The sequence below is a fragment of the Choloepus didactylus genome, chromosome 6 (assembly GCF_015220235.1).
Source record: "Choloepus didactylus isolate mChoDid1 chromosome 6, mChoDid1.pri, whole genome shotgun sequence".
NCBI classification, from domain to species: domain Eukaryota; kingdom Metazoa; phylum Chordata; class Mammalia; order Pilosa; family Megalonychidae; genus Choloepus; species Choloepus didactylus.
Window position 1 is genome coordinate 53,842,125 of NC_051312.1, and position 16,979 is coordinate 53,859,103.

The window sequence follows — 16,979 nt, forward strand, 5'->3', positions numbered from 1 at the left end:
GAGCATTAGAAAATTAACGGTTATCATTTATTGAGTGCCTTCTTTGTGCCAGATTAGATGTTTTACATAAACTGGCTTTGATCCTTTCAACATTCTACAATGTAAATACGCTTATTCTCTTATTATGGTTAAGAAAACTAAAGCTCAGACATGTTAAGTGAATTTGCCAAAGGGTAGATAGAAAATGTTATAACCTGCATTTAAATTCAGATCTGCATGTAGTCAAAGTCTATGTGCTTTGCACCTCTACACCATGCAGCGTAAAGAAAGGAGGAGGTGGGGGTGCGGAGAGAAGACAAAAGGGACACCTTGAGGAAAAATACTTTGCACCAAAATGGACTCCAGAGAGCTAATCTTGTCCTCTGTTTTTATAGATGAGAAACCTGAAGTCCATAGAAAAGTAAATGTCCAGGCAACAAACAGTGATTCTAACGGTCAGACTGAGAATCCTTATTTTCTTAATATAAACAAGCTTCCATTCAAACAGTATGTGTTTGAAGACACCAAGGCTCAGACTGGCCCCGTGCAAAAAATCTGTTCTGAAAAGGAATTATTGTTTTATTTGGGTGGGATGGTACAGTTCCTAACCTAAGAAATTGTTCTGCCTTATTTTGTTTCTTCAAAGCATTTGCTCAAAAAACTAGGTCCTCCACTATGAGGAAAACCTTCATTTTTATCAAATGCCATAATGCTCAGAGGGTAAAACATGTGAAACTTTCAAGGGCACTGCTTTAAGATCTTCTCTAGCTCTGCTGAGATACAGGTGTAGGTGTGTTTTTGAATGGTTGGGTTTGAAAAGGAGGAGAGAAATGATTTTTCTCTTAAAGCAAAGCTTGGATGAAGTAGAAACACAAGACCAAGACCACTAGCCCTCCTGAAGGTTCTTACCCATTTCTAAGTACTCATCCATCAGTCCATGGATATTCATGGGCTGTAGATTCCAATCATTTTCCCACTGAGGTATCGAAGCATCGTGTACTCCTCGTTTGATTTTATGCCGTGACCACCAGTTCTGGATCAGCCTAAATCATAAAACAGACCAAGGGCTTTTGCACTCTCAGAACAATTTGTAGTGTTTTAAGAAAGGAAATTCACCAATTACCCTGGGACTACACTTAGCATTCCTGAGAATTGGAGAAATTTTCAGGCTCTCTACTTCCAAGCTAGCTTAGATTGTGATAATAGGTTCCAGCTTCCAGAACTCTCCCAGACCCTATAAACATCTACATCTTTATTTAGGAATTCACATCCCCGTCACCCCCCCCACACACACACACACTTCCACCGCATACACTCAGGTGCTCTTTGATACTGATGAGACAAATATCCATTTCTATGATTGCTCCTCCCACCTCCCCACCTCTATACATACTTAAACCCCTATATTACCTGTTGCCTGTGGGGCTGAACCCTTCATTTGACATAACCCAAGCCCTTCTGGGGCTTTCTCTCTGAACATGAATAAAATTAATTTCCACATTAAATAACTGATCCCTAGATGGGGTTTCAAGGGACCTAAGCTGTAGTCCCCACCTTTCAATGCCTTAGCTGTGTGATTTTAAGCAAGTCGCTTTAAAATAACAGCTGTGTGATTTTAAGCAAGTCACTTTACCTCTCTGAGCCTGTAAACATGACAGATTTGAGCTTTAGTGATAATATTCTGCCATTATAGTGACCAGTATTTGTCATGCAGTGGGTCCGTGTCTATAAGTCATCTACCAGACCTGGAAAGAAAGTAACAACACTCTTTTCATAGCCCAGGGGCAATTTTGAAATTATGTGACATGCATATACTATGGGCCTCTGAGCAATGAATTATTATAAGAGCTGGATGAGGTAAATCACACAGGACTGAGTAAAAAGTATCCAACTGTCAATTTTCATAAACATGGGCCTAAGCTTCAGTGGGAGTTGGAAGGTCAAGCCAGCTAGACCAAAATGGCGGACAGGTCTTCAAAGCATGTCCCCTGGAGGTTGCCTCTAGTGCCTCATCAAGATGAAAAAGGGCTAGAGGTTGGAAACATGGTAGGTCCACTTTTCACTATTTATTTGGGTTCTACTTAAGATTTTACTTGAAGAAAGAAAACGTGGTTTAAAAGTTTGAAAATTACTGCAATAAAAATTGGGGGGAAAAAGAGCTGGAAAATCATTGCTTTAGCGACTGGTCTACTCCTGCAAAATCTTCTTTGATAAGGCCTTTTCCCATATGTTGGGAAAACACCAGCAGGATACCTCTAATCACCATCCTATTAGGAACTTAAGTATGTGATCAGGCTGACCACTTGAGGAAGACAATGGTGAATATGGGTTGTTCAAAGTGCATGTTGTGTCTAGAAGCCCATGGATAATGATAACAATAGGAATGATTATTAAGACTACATCTTGACGGTGCTTTTGAAGTACTCACAGCTTATCAGATCCTGCACTAAGCACCTGACACCTAATTACCTCAGGCATTTTCAAATTATGTTCCCTAAACCCTATGTTTCAAAGAGGTGAGCCAAGGAGGAAACCTTAGGGACATGACAAATGGGCTGGGCTCCCCCATCCTTCGTACTCTCAACTCTCTACAGTTAAAAGAGAATTACTTCACATGCAATGAGGTGAATGGATCCTGTGGGCAGCATTTTTAGTGAACTATGCCAAAACAAAGGCAAACACTATAATGCCTCACCAGTATGGACTAACTACAATGTGTAAACTCAGAATTGAATCTTAGAGCACAGCTTATCAAGGGAATGCTTATTGTAACCGTCCCCAGATTGTAAGCTCTTAAAGCAGTCATATCTATTCCTGAATTGTAATGGCTATCTCTGGATTCTGAGATGTCGATCCCTTTGTGTATAACCTGATTGATCCCTGGAACTTTGGGTATCTTTGTGACACCTAAAACTCAGAGCCAGAACTCAGCAGATATGAATATCAGTATTAGCGCATACAGCAACTGTCTAAAAAGCTGAAAAAGGGTCCAGACTTCAACTAGAGATATGAATGAAGCAGATCTGGTTAGGACTAGGGCCAATCGGGCCAAAGGGTAAAGGATGATAGTAACTTGTGTTTTAAAACATCAACATCCATGTGAGACCAAGGAAAGAAATGTTTATTTGATGCAGGATCTATATTTCCTAAACAGTTTAACTCATACAGTTTGTTCAAATACCATAATTACATGGAACTTGGAATAGGAAGTGAGAACTGGTAGGTTTGTATAGGTTAGTGTGAAATAGCAACACATTCCAAAGCAATTTGGGCAGAGAATAAAAATATATATGCAGGGCCCCCCTGAGGAGCTGGGGGGAAATGCAGAAGTGTTGGACTTCCTCACCTGGATTGTTGCTGATGTTCTCACAAACACTGAGGGCTGGTGGTTTGGTATACGGAGCCCCCTATCTTGGCGCTTGCCCTTATGGAGCTCGTTACTGCAAAGGAGAGGCTAAACCTGCTTATAATTGTGCCTAAGAGTCTCCCCCTGAGTGCATCTTTGTTGCTCAGATGTGGCCCTCTCTCTCTAGGTAGCCCAACTCACTGACCTCCCCGCTATGTGAGACCTGACTCCCAGGGGTGTGAATATCCCTGGCAGTGCAGGATAGGACTCCTGAGGATGAACCTAGACTTGACATTGTGGAATTGAGAACAACCTCTTGACTGAAAAGCGGATGCAAAATGAAACAAAGTTTCAGTGGCTGAGAGATTCCAAATGGAGTTGAGAGGTCACTCTGGTGGGTACTCTTATGCACTATATAGATAACACTTTTTAGGTTTTAATGTATTGGAATAGCTAGAAGTAAATACCTGAAATTGTCGAACTGCAACCCAGTAGCCTTGACTCTTTGAAGACTATTGTATAACAATGTAGCTTACAAGGGGTGACAGTGTGATTGTGAAAGCCTTGTGGCTCACACCCCCTTTATCCAGTGTATGGATGGATGAGAAGAAAAATGGGGACAAAAACTATATGAAAAATAGGGTGGGAGGGGGGATGATTTGGGTGTTCTTTTTTACTTTTTTTTTATTCTTATTTTTACTTTTTCTGGTATAAGGAAAATGTTCAAAAAATAGATTGGGATGATGAATGCACAATTATATGATAGTACTGTGAACAGCTGATTGTACACCACAGATGACTGTATGATATATGAATATATCCCAATAAAACTGAATTTAAAAAAAAGAGAATTACTTCAATCATTTTTGAATGTTGAGGGTTTGTATTAAAATCTCTTCACAAAAGGTCTGTCATTTATTGATAAAGGTTTAAAAACCATTGGATCATCTCATTTAATTTTCATGAATCTTTTACTTAAAATTAAAAAAAAAAAAAAAAAAAGATTCAGAGAGGCCAAGTAAATTATTAGCAAATTTAGCAGGTGGCAGAGCAAGAATTTGAACCAGATCTGGGTAATTCCAAAGTTCATGCTTTAAGAGTCATGACAAAAGACTGCCTGTAGTTCAACATGATATCAGTGTGAATATATCCCCTCCAGCCCTCAGGTTTCTGCTCAGGAGAATCCTCATACAATTTGTAGGCCAACAAGGAGAAAGAATCTGGGTATAATTTGATAACTAAGTCTTAGCTGTTTATACCATCAGCTTCCCCAAAGTCAGGAAATCCCTCAAAATAGTCAGGTTTTCAATCTTTGGTTAATTTGGCCACGCATCTTCTCTATCACATTGTTTTAAATGCACTGTATTTCACTGTATTTTGAAAGATATTTTAATAGACATAAAAGTGGGCAGTTACTGTCCTTCTACGCCAACATTTCACACGCAAAATTTATCTGTTGTTTTGATGTTATCAAGTCAATCCTGCCCTAATGATTTTTTATTTTTTGGTTGTAACTCCGAGTACAAAAGCTTCTTTCCAGGATTTTAACTTTCTTGTATTTTTTGAGGGGAATGAAAGTTCTCCATATTAAACATCAGCAACAACCTTGGTCAGCTGGCAGCCTAAAGAAACCAGAAAGTTATTTTTGTCCCCAAGACACTGTAAATCAATAATGTTATAATAATAACAACAAATGTCTTAATGTATTAAACAGAGTACCAGGGAAGCTACCACCATTACGTACTTTAATTCTTACAGTAGTTCTTGAGGTAGATATAACTGTGGATCCCCTTTTCAAGACGTGGAAACTGAAGTTCAGAGAAGACTTAACAGATGGTCACATATTTCGTAAGGCGCCAAGTGGAAAATGAACCTTCATCTGTCTGATTTTACCAAGCCCAAATTCTTAGGAACTATTTACACTACCTCTACCTTTCCTCTTTGTAACTGCATTTATAAAGGCAATTTTAAAAACAAAATGCTCACGGGTATCCCAGTTCCATGAAGTTATTCCATATTTGCTTCAAAAACATGATAACACCCATCTGCAGACAGAGGTCTATTAAACAGCCACTAGGATGACACTGAAACAGAATAAGAGCATTATGATTTGGCTTTTCCCAGTTGGCTTATACTTCATCACCTTTAAAATGAACAGCAAATTCTAAAGCCAGACAACACTATTTCAGTGCATAAAGAAAAAATAAAAAAAGGGGGAAGCAGCATGTATGAGAAGGATTCCAGATGTGGAAGCTTCCAATAATGATAATGGAATATTGATAAGAATTGTAACAGCAATAATGACAAATCTAACTTTTAATGGGCACTTACTACCTGCCAGTCTCTGTATTAGACATGATCACATTTAATGGATGCTATAGAAAGCTATATATTCGTTAGCAATCAGGTGATACAAAAATATTGTATTTATATGGCAAATATTTTTATTATTTTTAATAACATTTTCTTTTGCAATAATTTTAGATTTACAGAAAATTTGCAAAGATAGTAAATAGAGAACCCATACACCCCTCACCCAATTCCCCCCATTACTAGTATCTTACATCCTCTTAGTATAAAATCTGAGAAATCAACATTGGTACTTGTCTATTAACTATACTCTAGACTTTATTTGGGTTTCACAAGTTTTTCCATTTATGTCTTCTTTCTGTTTCAGGACCCAGCCTGGGATACTACACTGTGCTAAGCTGATCTGGAGACTTTCTCATTTTTCTCTTGTTTTTCATAAAGTTGACAGTTTTGAGGACTGCTGGACTGACATCTGTTGGACTGGCCCCCTGTTTGGGTTCATCTGATATCTTTCTCATGTACATATTGGGGTTATGTGTTTTTGGTAGAAGATCATAGAGGGGAAGTGACATTTTCATTACATCATAGAGGGGATACATGAGATCCACATGACATTACTGGTGATGTTAACCTTTATCACTTTGTTAAAGTTGTATTTGCCAAGACCTTCCACTGTAAAGTGACTGTTTTTCCGCTTATATTCTTTGGAATTGAGTCACTAAGTCGAGCCATTCTCAAGACTGGTGGTGGGGATGGGGTTGTTAAACTCTGCTTCCTGGGGGAGGGAATATCTATATATATTATAATGTATTTTTAAATAGTAAAAAGCATATTGCAAAATAGTTTTTCAGTGTGACAATACTGCCTTCTTTGTAGCTCTCTGCTGTTTTAGAATTTCAATAAAACTTCATATTTGAAACCCACATAGACAAAAATGTGATTACCATAAAAATTCTAAATGATAAGTTTTGCTTGAATATTTTGTACAATATAAGTCATTTGGGTGGGGAAATATGGGTTCTGTTTCTTTAGAAATGGGTTCAGGTTCTGCTTTTAATTATGATGGCTTTTGTGATCTTCTCTATAGCTTTGATCTACCATTTCTATTTCTATCAGATAGGTATCAGTGGAACTTCAAAGGAAACAAATAATTAGGACGCTGAGGACCTGCTTTTCCAGTTCCAGCTCAGTAAATTAAGACTCCCTAAACTGAGACAGAGAGAGGATTTGCCAGTGGTCATTCTTATTATGTGAAGAGGTTTAAATTCTCACATCCAAGCATGCCCCTTCTTTTGAGGATGAATTTAGGACCCCCGAAATCTGTAAAGCATTTGTGATACATGTGTGCAGTGGAATGTCTGAGGCAGGATAATTACCAAGCCACGTGGGCATAAATTGCAATTGTAAAGAGAAGCTCATCATTTTTATAGGAAGCCTCAAAGAGACAAATTGACTTGTGCAAGGTCATGCAATATTGAGTGGTGCTGTTGGTATTGACTTGTGCAAGGTCATGCAATATTGAGTGGTGCTGTTGGAATAAAAGCCTGGGTCTTTGGCAAACAAATTCACTGCTCTTTTATATCATGCTAAGTATGAATTCTATTTACCAAATGAGTTTGGTGCCGTGAAAGGCTGGATTGAGCACAAGCACATCACTATGTGGGAAGGGAAAATGAAGATGATTACAGGATCATGTGATTTGAGCACTCTGCACAAAGAGTAGAACAAAGTGGAGAGGCTGCAAGACAGGCTATTTATAATATTGTAGATATGGAGCCTGGATGACTTGGTGATTTATAGGGAAAAGGGAAAGGTCCAACAGTTTTTGTGCACCCCCCACCTTCGAAATAAATCCACCCCTTTGATACTCTAACATTCATTTGGTAAAAGTAATCCATACTCTGAGCAGAAAAGCAATGGATGAGGTGCAGAGGCTCAGGCTTTCTCATTCTCACTCCACCACTCAAAATCATGTGACCTCGGACAAGCCAAAGCTGAGTGCTTTCAAATATTTTTCTCATTCCTCTTGACAATCTGGTGAGACGTGGGCAAATATCCCCATATAGTAGATGATGAAGCAAAGTGGCACGCAGGGCTAGCCACCTCCAATACCTGTGCTCCCTTCACTTCAGCTACATTAGTAAGTTGTTCTTAACTCCAATTTACATGTGTGAGCCAACAGTGATGAGCAGTGGTGGCTTAGAAAAATCAATTTCTAGTATGTCCTCTATTGTGCCCCTATGGTATAAAAAATGTGGTTGAAAAGCACAGACTGTGAAGTCAGAATGTCTAATTTTGAATTCTAACTTCATCAATTTGTTTCTATAATTATAGGTGAACTACATGAGTTTTCTAAGCCTTAGTTTCCTCATTTATAAAGGAGGCTAGTGATAGAATACATGTGGGGATTAATGAGTTAATATATGTAGAGAAACTTAGACACAATTGTTGGCATATAGCGAGTGCTCAGTAAATGTTAGAGCTATTTTTTAAACTTTTTACTTTGAATTTATATAAAATGTGTGCGAGATATTATATTGTTATAGTCTGAGATTCACAAGTCCAGTACAGCCAGTTCATAAAGTTCTTAAGAATTTGCATCACTTTTTTTTCTTTATAATGGCTACCATCAATTATGTCATGGATTTGACATGCAAAATCCTATATAATCTACCTACACCAATACTATTGAGATAGCTATTCTTATTAAGTTTACAAAAGAAGAATCTGAGATTTAGAGATACTAAAACCATGCATCTCGGTGGGAAAGATTAGAATGTACACTGTCATACTCCAAAGAGGAAACGTGTTTCATTTCATGGTTGTGTCCTTTTCCCAAGACTGGTTAGTATCCCCCTTATTGCACAGTAGAGGCTTAGCATGTGGTCCTTTCAATAAACGCCTGTTGGCTGAATGAACTGAGAGGGTCAGCTCTTATCTTCCATTATCTATAGTTTGCATATCTACACTTCCACGATGTCAAGGGCCTTTCACGATCCCACTTTTCATTCCACTGATTTTTAAATATTAATAGATTTCAAAATAAACAATCCTATGTGGGAAAATATAACCAACATATATCTCATATATCTTATGGAAAATGTCTAGGATGGTTATTAAATATGTTTCCTGATGCCAATATTATAAATGGTATATTATAAATGGGACTTTCAAAGACGACTCATGACTTCCAATAATTTCACAATTAAAAGTAAGAATACTTGAGTAAGATTATTGGTGGCAGCATCCCCTAAAATGGCATCAACATTAGGTCTGTCTCTGTTCCCTAGCCTATCCATTCTAATTCCAGTTGAATACTCCTGGAATAAATAAAGACCTGCATCCCAAACTGGGTAGCTTTTTAGCAAATGTAGTCAATTCTAAACCAAAAAAGAAAATTTCAAGTTGGATTCAGGGACTTCCAGGAGGCCCTGGGATTAGTAAAGGCCTTGGTCTCTCTTTGGCCAACAGAATAATTCCCAGGTAGCTGCAGAGACATAGAACGTTGATAAATATCTGCTACAATTTACCTACCACAATCCAGGGGTGGTGCTAATTGCTTTATGTAAATTATCGCTTATCTATAAAGAGCTTTTCAAGTCAAGTATTATTATTTCCAGTTTACAGATGAGGAAACAGATATTCTGGGAGGAGAGCTTTGCAAGTCAAGTATTATTATTTCCAGTTTACAGATGAGCAAACAGATATTCGGGAGATTAAATCAAGTGCAAAGACAGTAGTAAGGGATAAGTGATAAGGTTAGCATTTGCCCCCAGGTTTCTCTGTCATAAAGGCCATATTCTTAGGAAGTTTTAGGCATTCTCCATGTATTCCATTCAATTCCTTAGAATGCTCGGGGGAGAAAACATTCATGAAGTCTGCCCTGAATTGTGAGGGGCTTTTTAAAACGAGACTGGAAATGTCTTTACCCTCAGTTTTCTTGGGGAATCTTTCTGTAGCCTCTTTCTAAATTATGAACTCCTACTAATCTCACAGATATTAAAATATATTTTAAATTAGAATAATTCGAATGCTTTTGAACTGGGAAAGGAAAAGATTGTCTGATGAGACAGTCCAGAGTCCAGAAATAGACACTATTATTACATGTCATTTATGATGAACCTGGAGTTTCATTTCACCAGTTTAAAAAAATGTGTTATTCATTAAACATATGGCTGCCAAATGGAACAAAAAAAGCTTTATTACTCTTTACACCAAAATAAATCTTAAATGATCAAAAGTACCAATACTAAAAAATAAACTATTAAATTACAAAAAATACAAGTGATTTAAAGAAAAAACTATAATGGGAAAGACATTTTTTGGCATGATAAAAATATCTAAAGCCATTGAAAACAGAGAATTTTGTCTAGAAAAATCTATACACACATTATATTTTCATAAAATAAAAGGATACAAAACAAAATGGGAAAATATCAGAAGAAAATTTGAAAGATTAGAGATGAATTTAATTAGTCCACAAATTAATAGGACAGAAAAAAACAGTTCCGTGAAAATGGACACAATAGTTCACATGCACACACATTCAAGAAATATAAAATGGCCAACAAACATTTGAAATATTTAAAAAAAATTTAAAAATATTCATGATATTGTTCATACTTAGAGAAAACTAAAATAAAAATGTTTTCTCTTTTATCAGATGGGTAAAAATTTATAAGCTTTGCTTGGCAAAAATCTGAGGAGGCAGGCTCATACACTGTAGGTGAGATGTTGGCATTTTGGAAGACGATATTTTAGTCTCAGTGAAAATATATAATATTCTCACTCTTTGATCTAGCAATACCACTGCTAGACATATTTTTTCATATGTCACATATATTATACACTGATAAAAAAATATGGGCCTTAGGCAGATACATTTAAATATTTTTTATATTGCGGTGTCAAGTAAGATATCTTTTGGACTAAAGTTTCCACAGCTTCAAACAAAACCTAACCTATCTAAAAGTTTGAAAACCCATGCAATAGATAACAATATTTTCTAAAAGGAGAAAAGTTCCTGGAGCTAATTTCCTGGGTTCTGTAAATGGAAGAAATGGATGTGATGAAAAATTAAAGAGAACTGAGATCAAGATCTTGGAGTCTAACATCTCAGTTGGCCCCTTTTTGCTGAAAGATGTACTTTTTTCCTTTCTGAACCCCTTAGGAAATCTTCTCTACCAAAAATGTACCTTCATCATTCCTGAACTTCCCTGTACCTGACTTCTCTCTGTGTGCAGCCTCACCTCCCTACAGTCACTAGACCATATCCGTGACCATCCCCTCCCCACACCCATCCTCACATGGCTACTTACTTCTTCCAGTCTCCAGCGGTTAAAAAGTTTATTGTAATGTCCTGGATGGCCTACAAATCTGTAAAGAGGCATTTTAAATTCATTAGCATTTACATGGGAATGACCGATGCATCACAACAAATGCATGTGTGGGCAGGCAGAAATGTTCACTGGTGCAACTTGTCCCCAAATGGTTGACTTCACCATGCTTGCACAACATCAAAGTAACTGACTTAAAAAGAAAAAGTGACATGTGAACTCAATGCTAGTGGGTTAAAAAGTACAGACAAATCAACCAGATGACATTTCCCACTTTCACTTGCAGAGTTTCAATACCTTATTGACATAGTTAATGAATATTATGATAATGTGCTGAACTCTGGCTTCAAAAATTTTCTTCCTTCAGTAAATTTCCTTAGTGGTGGCTGGCAAACCAGGTCCATTGGTTTATATGCTTCTTTTTCATATTTTACACCAAAGACAGGAATAAAAGTTAAAATGATGGGTATAAAGGTTTCCATACCAAGGAATACAGAAAAGTTATTTTCTTCATTGACAAAAACATCACTGATGATTAGACAGTCATAGCTGACCTCAAGTATGGCAAATAGTTTTTATTTTTTTGTGTGCCAACTTTAATTTATAATGGCTGCTGCCAGAAGCATTATACCAAGAAGTCTTTTGAGTGAGAATGTGTGTGAAGACTGATGAGCACAGTCTTCCAAGACAGGGAACAAGAATTTGCCACCTCTGTTAACTAATTGGTGATGAATCTGTTGACAATCGTTTAAACTCTTTTGCAAAGATAACACATATAAAGCTGACTTACCTCCCCAAAAAGAAAGCAATGTAGAAGATGGAACTGTTTAAATTGACAAACTGGAAGAGGAACATCTTTAGGGCAAAGCTGTTTTCCCATTCGGATTCCGTTCGTGGATATTCTAAAAGGAGCATAGGGTGTGTTTACATAAATGGGTGAATAACAAGAACACTGAACATGAAATCAGAAGACCCATGTTCAAGTTCTGCTTCAGTCATCTATTAATTCTGTGAATCACTTAATATCTAAGTTCTAATGTCTGTGCCCATAAAAGATGACTGATAATATCTGCTGTACAGGGTTGATGAAAAGACCCAAGAAATAATCTTTAGAAAATACTCTATTGCTTCAAAAATATGATAACTGTTATTAATATATAAATATTTTAAGGATTGTCTCTGTTATTTTCATTTACAAGTAACAAAAAATATTGGACTAATCCTTCACCCAAACAAGCTATGCTCAATATATAGGACCTAAATTGTCCACAGAGTTCTTTGAAGAATGAATATGTTGTGTACAAACCGAAGTGGAAGGGTAAAGTGGATGATGAGAGAGATAAGATCAAGAGCGTAGCATGTGCTGCAGCTTTCTGCTCCTATCCAGTATCCAAGGAAATGATAGATATATATGAACATCTAATATATATTTTAATACAATTGAAGAATTCAAGAAATGCAGAAAACAGAGGAATTTCACTTAAGGAAAGTAGAGGCCAAAAGGTATGCACAAGCCCAACTTTCTTATGAAAGGAGTAAGTCCTGGAGGTCCATGGGGCTTTGAAAGAGTGACTGGTTGGTGTGTTATCACGAAGAGTAGTCAGGAGTGGTGACATATCTCCACAGGCTTTCACAGTCATTTTTTCCTAAATAATTATAAAGTTAGTTCTACTTTTTAACCGAAAACTAACATAGAAAGGAGAATATGGATTTTTTTAAATTCCTAGAGTGTAGATTGTTTTTGGTTTTCCTTTTTCTTATTTTATTGTACCACAATCCACACATGTGTCCTGTATGCTTTCTACATGGGAGAAGGGTGCAATTACATTTGTAGCCCAATTACATGGTTACATCTTGCAAATATATCAAGTGTTTGAAAAGAATATATGCTTTTCTGCTGAGCACCACACCAGGTTTATATATATAAATATTCTGAAGAAACTTGTTAGCTATGATATTAAAATACTCTATATTGCTACTTATGTTTTGACTGTGGTTTGTCAATTTATTTTAGTAATTCTATCATTTTTTGCTTTCTATGCTTTGAAGGCTTGGCAAGGGATGCATAGAAATTCTGACTATTATGATGACCTGGTGGATCATCCATCAGCATGAAGTATCCCTCTCTCCCCCTCAAATACATTTTAAATTTGTCTAATAGTAACTATGGTCACATTTGATTACTATTTTCTTGATGCATAGACTTTATTCCTGAGTTGTGAGTTGTATTCAGCCTTTTGGATTTAGTTATGTTTCTTTTCATCAGTATATAGCTAGATTTTTTTTTTTATGAAATTCAACCTTACTCCCAGTCTTCCAAAGGACAATTATTGATAAATAGTTAGATGAATAGAAAGATAGATAAATACATAGGTAGATAGATGATAGCTAGAGATATAGATATGCACATACATTTATTCTTGTATTTATTAACTGCTTGCTTTTCTTTTTCCCTTAGCCTACAGTTTATTACATTGTTCCTATTTTCACCATACTATTTCTCTTCTAAATTTTTAAGTGTATGCTGCCTGATAGAAAATAAATATTTTAGGCTTTATTTCAAAGAAGCTAAAAGAACAATAAATAAACTGAAATAAATAAATATGAAATAATTGATGAAAATAAATAATAACATGTTTTTAAATCTTCAATAAAATAGAAAGGATGATTACTGAAACAATAAATACAATTCAACAACATTTATCATTTCCTTAAGAGAGAGAGAATTTCTCCAAGAAGCAATAGAAAAAAACAGATATATAAATATAGTAATTAGGAGAATAAAAATTATTCAAAATCATATGATTTTTTTGTCAATAAATTTAAACACTTAGATGTAATGGACAATTATCTATGAAAAATACCTTTTCAAAATTGACAAGAAAAAGTAGGCAATCTTCAGTAAACCAACAACCACTGAGTTAACTGAAAAAATATTTAAAGATCTACCCCCCAAAATGGCACTATACCTCCAGTGGTTCTATGAAACCTTAAATAAACAAAACATTGCATTTTATATAAAATGTTTCCAAAAATAGAAGGTAATAAAACTGATTGAAATTATTTTGGGAGATTAGCATAACATTGACAAGGACATCCCAAGAAAACTGTAATCCAAAAATCTTATCTGAATATCCCTAAGTAAAATATTAGCAAATTAAACCTAACAATATATTAAAAGAATAGTACCTCTCAATATATTAAAGTACTAGTATATATCAAGACTGGTGGCATAAGATCGAATGCCTTCAAGGTGCAAGCACTTCACATTAAGGAGCAGAGAAGTTTGGTTGAACAGATTATAGAGAGTGATGAGTTCTTTGACAAAGGCCTTCCAAAGTCCTTCTAAATCTGTTGTTATAAAACTGTGTGAGGAAGAACACACACGTTTGGGCTTATGAGAGAAGGGTCTGACCATCTTAAAACAGGATTTCTCTATCACTGAAAAATGACTTTCCCTGGAATCTGAGTTATTCCTGATCAATGTCAAGTGAGAGCTACTCAGGACTCTATACGGCCAACCAAAATGGCTCAGTCTGGGAGAAGCCAAACTGAGGATATATCAAATACTCTAGATTGTCATGTGAGAAAAGTCATGAAGGAGAAAAGTTATTTTAAAACATTATCAAAAAAACTAAGGTTTTAAATGTCTGTTTAAAGATCTGATTTTTACAATTATTCTGCATTTACATGAGAGTCACATTTCCCTCAACATTTTACTCAACACATTTGGTGAAGGTCATTCTTGACATATTTCTGATCTATTAATTTTTCATCTATCTATATAATATATCTATATAATATATATATCTATATAATAGAGGATACCTATTATACATCAGGACAGACCAAGACTATAAACTCCACGATAATGGGCACTGTATCAGCCTTGTGTTTTGTGAAACTAGTATAACTCTGACGCCAAAACCAGAAAAAGTCAAGTAAAACACTATGAACCAGTTTCATTTATAATCTAATTGCAAAATTCCTAAGTAAAATATTAGCATGCTTAATCCAATAGTACACTAAAAGAATGACACATTTTGATCAAATCTAGTGCTCTGAATTCCTAGCACCTTGCCTACAATATTAGCTCTGCCATGTATTTTTGTTTTATGAACGAATGTGTGGCATGTCATGCCTAAGGACTGGAGAAATCAGAGGTAAATAAAGACAATGCTCTGATCTTAAGACTTTGTCAGTCTTGTACAGAAAGGAAAGCATTGTATTTCAGAATCATTAATATGTGCAATGAAAGAAGAAAAATTGTTAAGGGGACATGAAAGACGAGGGATAGGTAAGCCAAAAAGTTTTCACAGAGGAGGTAAATTCTAAACTGAGCAGAGATGGGTAATACCTCACTGAGGAAAATCATTCTGGGTGGTGTTAAAATTATAAATCAAGCCGGTAGCATGTTGAGTGCCATTCAGTTCCTTCATATATTCTGACAGTGGCGCTTAAAATGTGCTGTGTGCCAGGCACTCTTGAATACTTTACATTCATTAACTTATTTAATCCTCATAATAATACTATGACACAGGTATTAACATTACCCCCATTCACAGAAGAGAAAATTGAGGTATGAGGGGACTAAGAAAATGGATCATTATTTTATAATTACTTATTACACAATCTTGCTCCTAGCCCTTTCTTAATAATTGTGTTATATTGCTTCCTTGAAACTGCAACTATGAAACAAGAATAGGATGACATAGAAAAGGAATATTCAGAAAATAGAAATAGCTCTTGGAAATTTAAAATATGGTAGCAGATAAAAAATATTAAGTAGAAAACTTGGAAGAAAAGATGAGGATACCTTGAAGTAAGTAAAACATGCAACCCATAGAATCATAAAAAATGAGAAAAGAAAATGTAAGAATCATATAGAATATGTTAAGAAACATGTAAAATTAGGAGTTTCAGGAAGAGTAAAATAGAGGAAGAAATTAATGAAGAAACAAAGTACACATAGTATAGTTATTTGATAAAAGCAAATATCAGGGAAAAAACAAAAAGAAATGAAAAGTTGGGGCAAGGTGGGGGGGGGGGTGTCTCCTAAGTACTAAGTTTGTGAATTTCCAGTAATGAGATTTTGTAGCTGCATGTATTGCCTCTCTGTAATTATTCAATGCAGCCCCAAATCCTATGCCTCCTCTTTAATTTTTGGTTAATAAAGAAGCATATAACTGAAGTTGATATTAAAATTACAAAAAAATAAAGCCACTATAGCATGATATGCCAATATGTGATTTACTTACTAAGAACTAAAGTAGGATAAATGAACTTACCTAAATTAGTGAGAAAGTAAGCAATTTTTTCATAAGCCTGTAATGACAGAGAACAAATAACTGAACATTATTCTTTGTTTTAAGAAAAGGCTGGTATTTACATAATTCAGAGAAACATGCAAAGCGTGTTCTACAATGTGGCTACATTTTAAATTCAGCAGAAACATTTTTTAAAACACTGTATAATGTTTTACTTATATACATATACATACCTAGGCACATACACAAAATTTACATATCTGTGCAAAATGTATACATACAGTTACATTTCTTATTATCTAGAACAACAAATCTTTCTGGCAGTTATCTTTACCTCCACTTTATAAATCAAGGAAACAAGACTTAGAAACACCACAAATCATTCAGCTAGTCAATGACTGAGGTAGGATTTGATCTCAAAATTATATGAGCTTTTTACCACACAGGAAGGTGAAACAGAAGTTGGAATTCTATACTATCATAGTATAGTATCAATATAGAATAGTGTAGAATTATTTTCTAAACTATGACAAAACATGCAGAAAGTCACATTCCTAAGGAACAAAATGGGTTTGGATGTTATTTAAAACAAGATTAATAATTCAAATTTATTGAATCTTATGTAAGTACATGCACAACAGATTTTTCTAATGAATATTTTTCATCTTCTGCCACATTTTCCCTGCCCCTACATACTCTGCCCTCCACTCACGTAGTCTCAAGAAAAGCAAACATATTTCA

At 35.5% G+C, this 16,979-nt stretch overlaps 1 protein-coding gene across 9 annotated transcripts in view; it reads right to left on the reverse strand.

The window, feature by feature from the left end:
• Positions 1-16,979, reverse strand: part of ANO3 (anoctamin 3) — a 334,560-nt gene that overhangs the window by 17,573 nt on the left and 300,008 nt on the right. For all 9 annotated transcript variants that reach the window (XR_005217391.1, XM_037839166.1, XM_037839168.1 and 6 more), the window contains 5 exons: positions 16,260-16,296; positions 11,762-11,873; positions 10,954-11,011; positions 5,312-5,409; positions 889-1,022 (listed from right to left, as the gene is read on the reverse strand). Coding sequence is in view for 8 of the 9 variants with exons in the window: in XM_037839166.1 (XP_037695094.1) it covers positions 889-1,022; positions 5,312-5,409; positions 10,954-11,011; positions 11,762-11,873; positions 16,260-16,296 (439 nt within the window). In the remaining variant the exon portion in view is untranslated. The remainder of the gene's footprint in view (positions 1-888; positions 1,023-5,311; positions 5,410-10,953; positions 11,012-11,761; positions 11,874-16,259; positions 16,297-16,979) is intronic.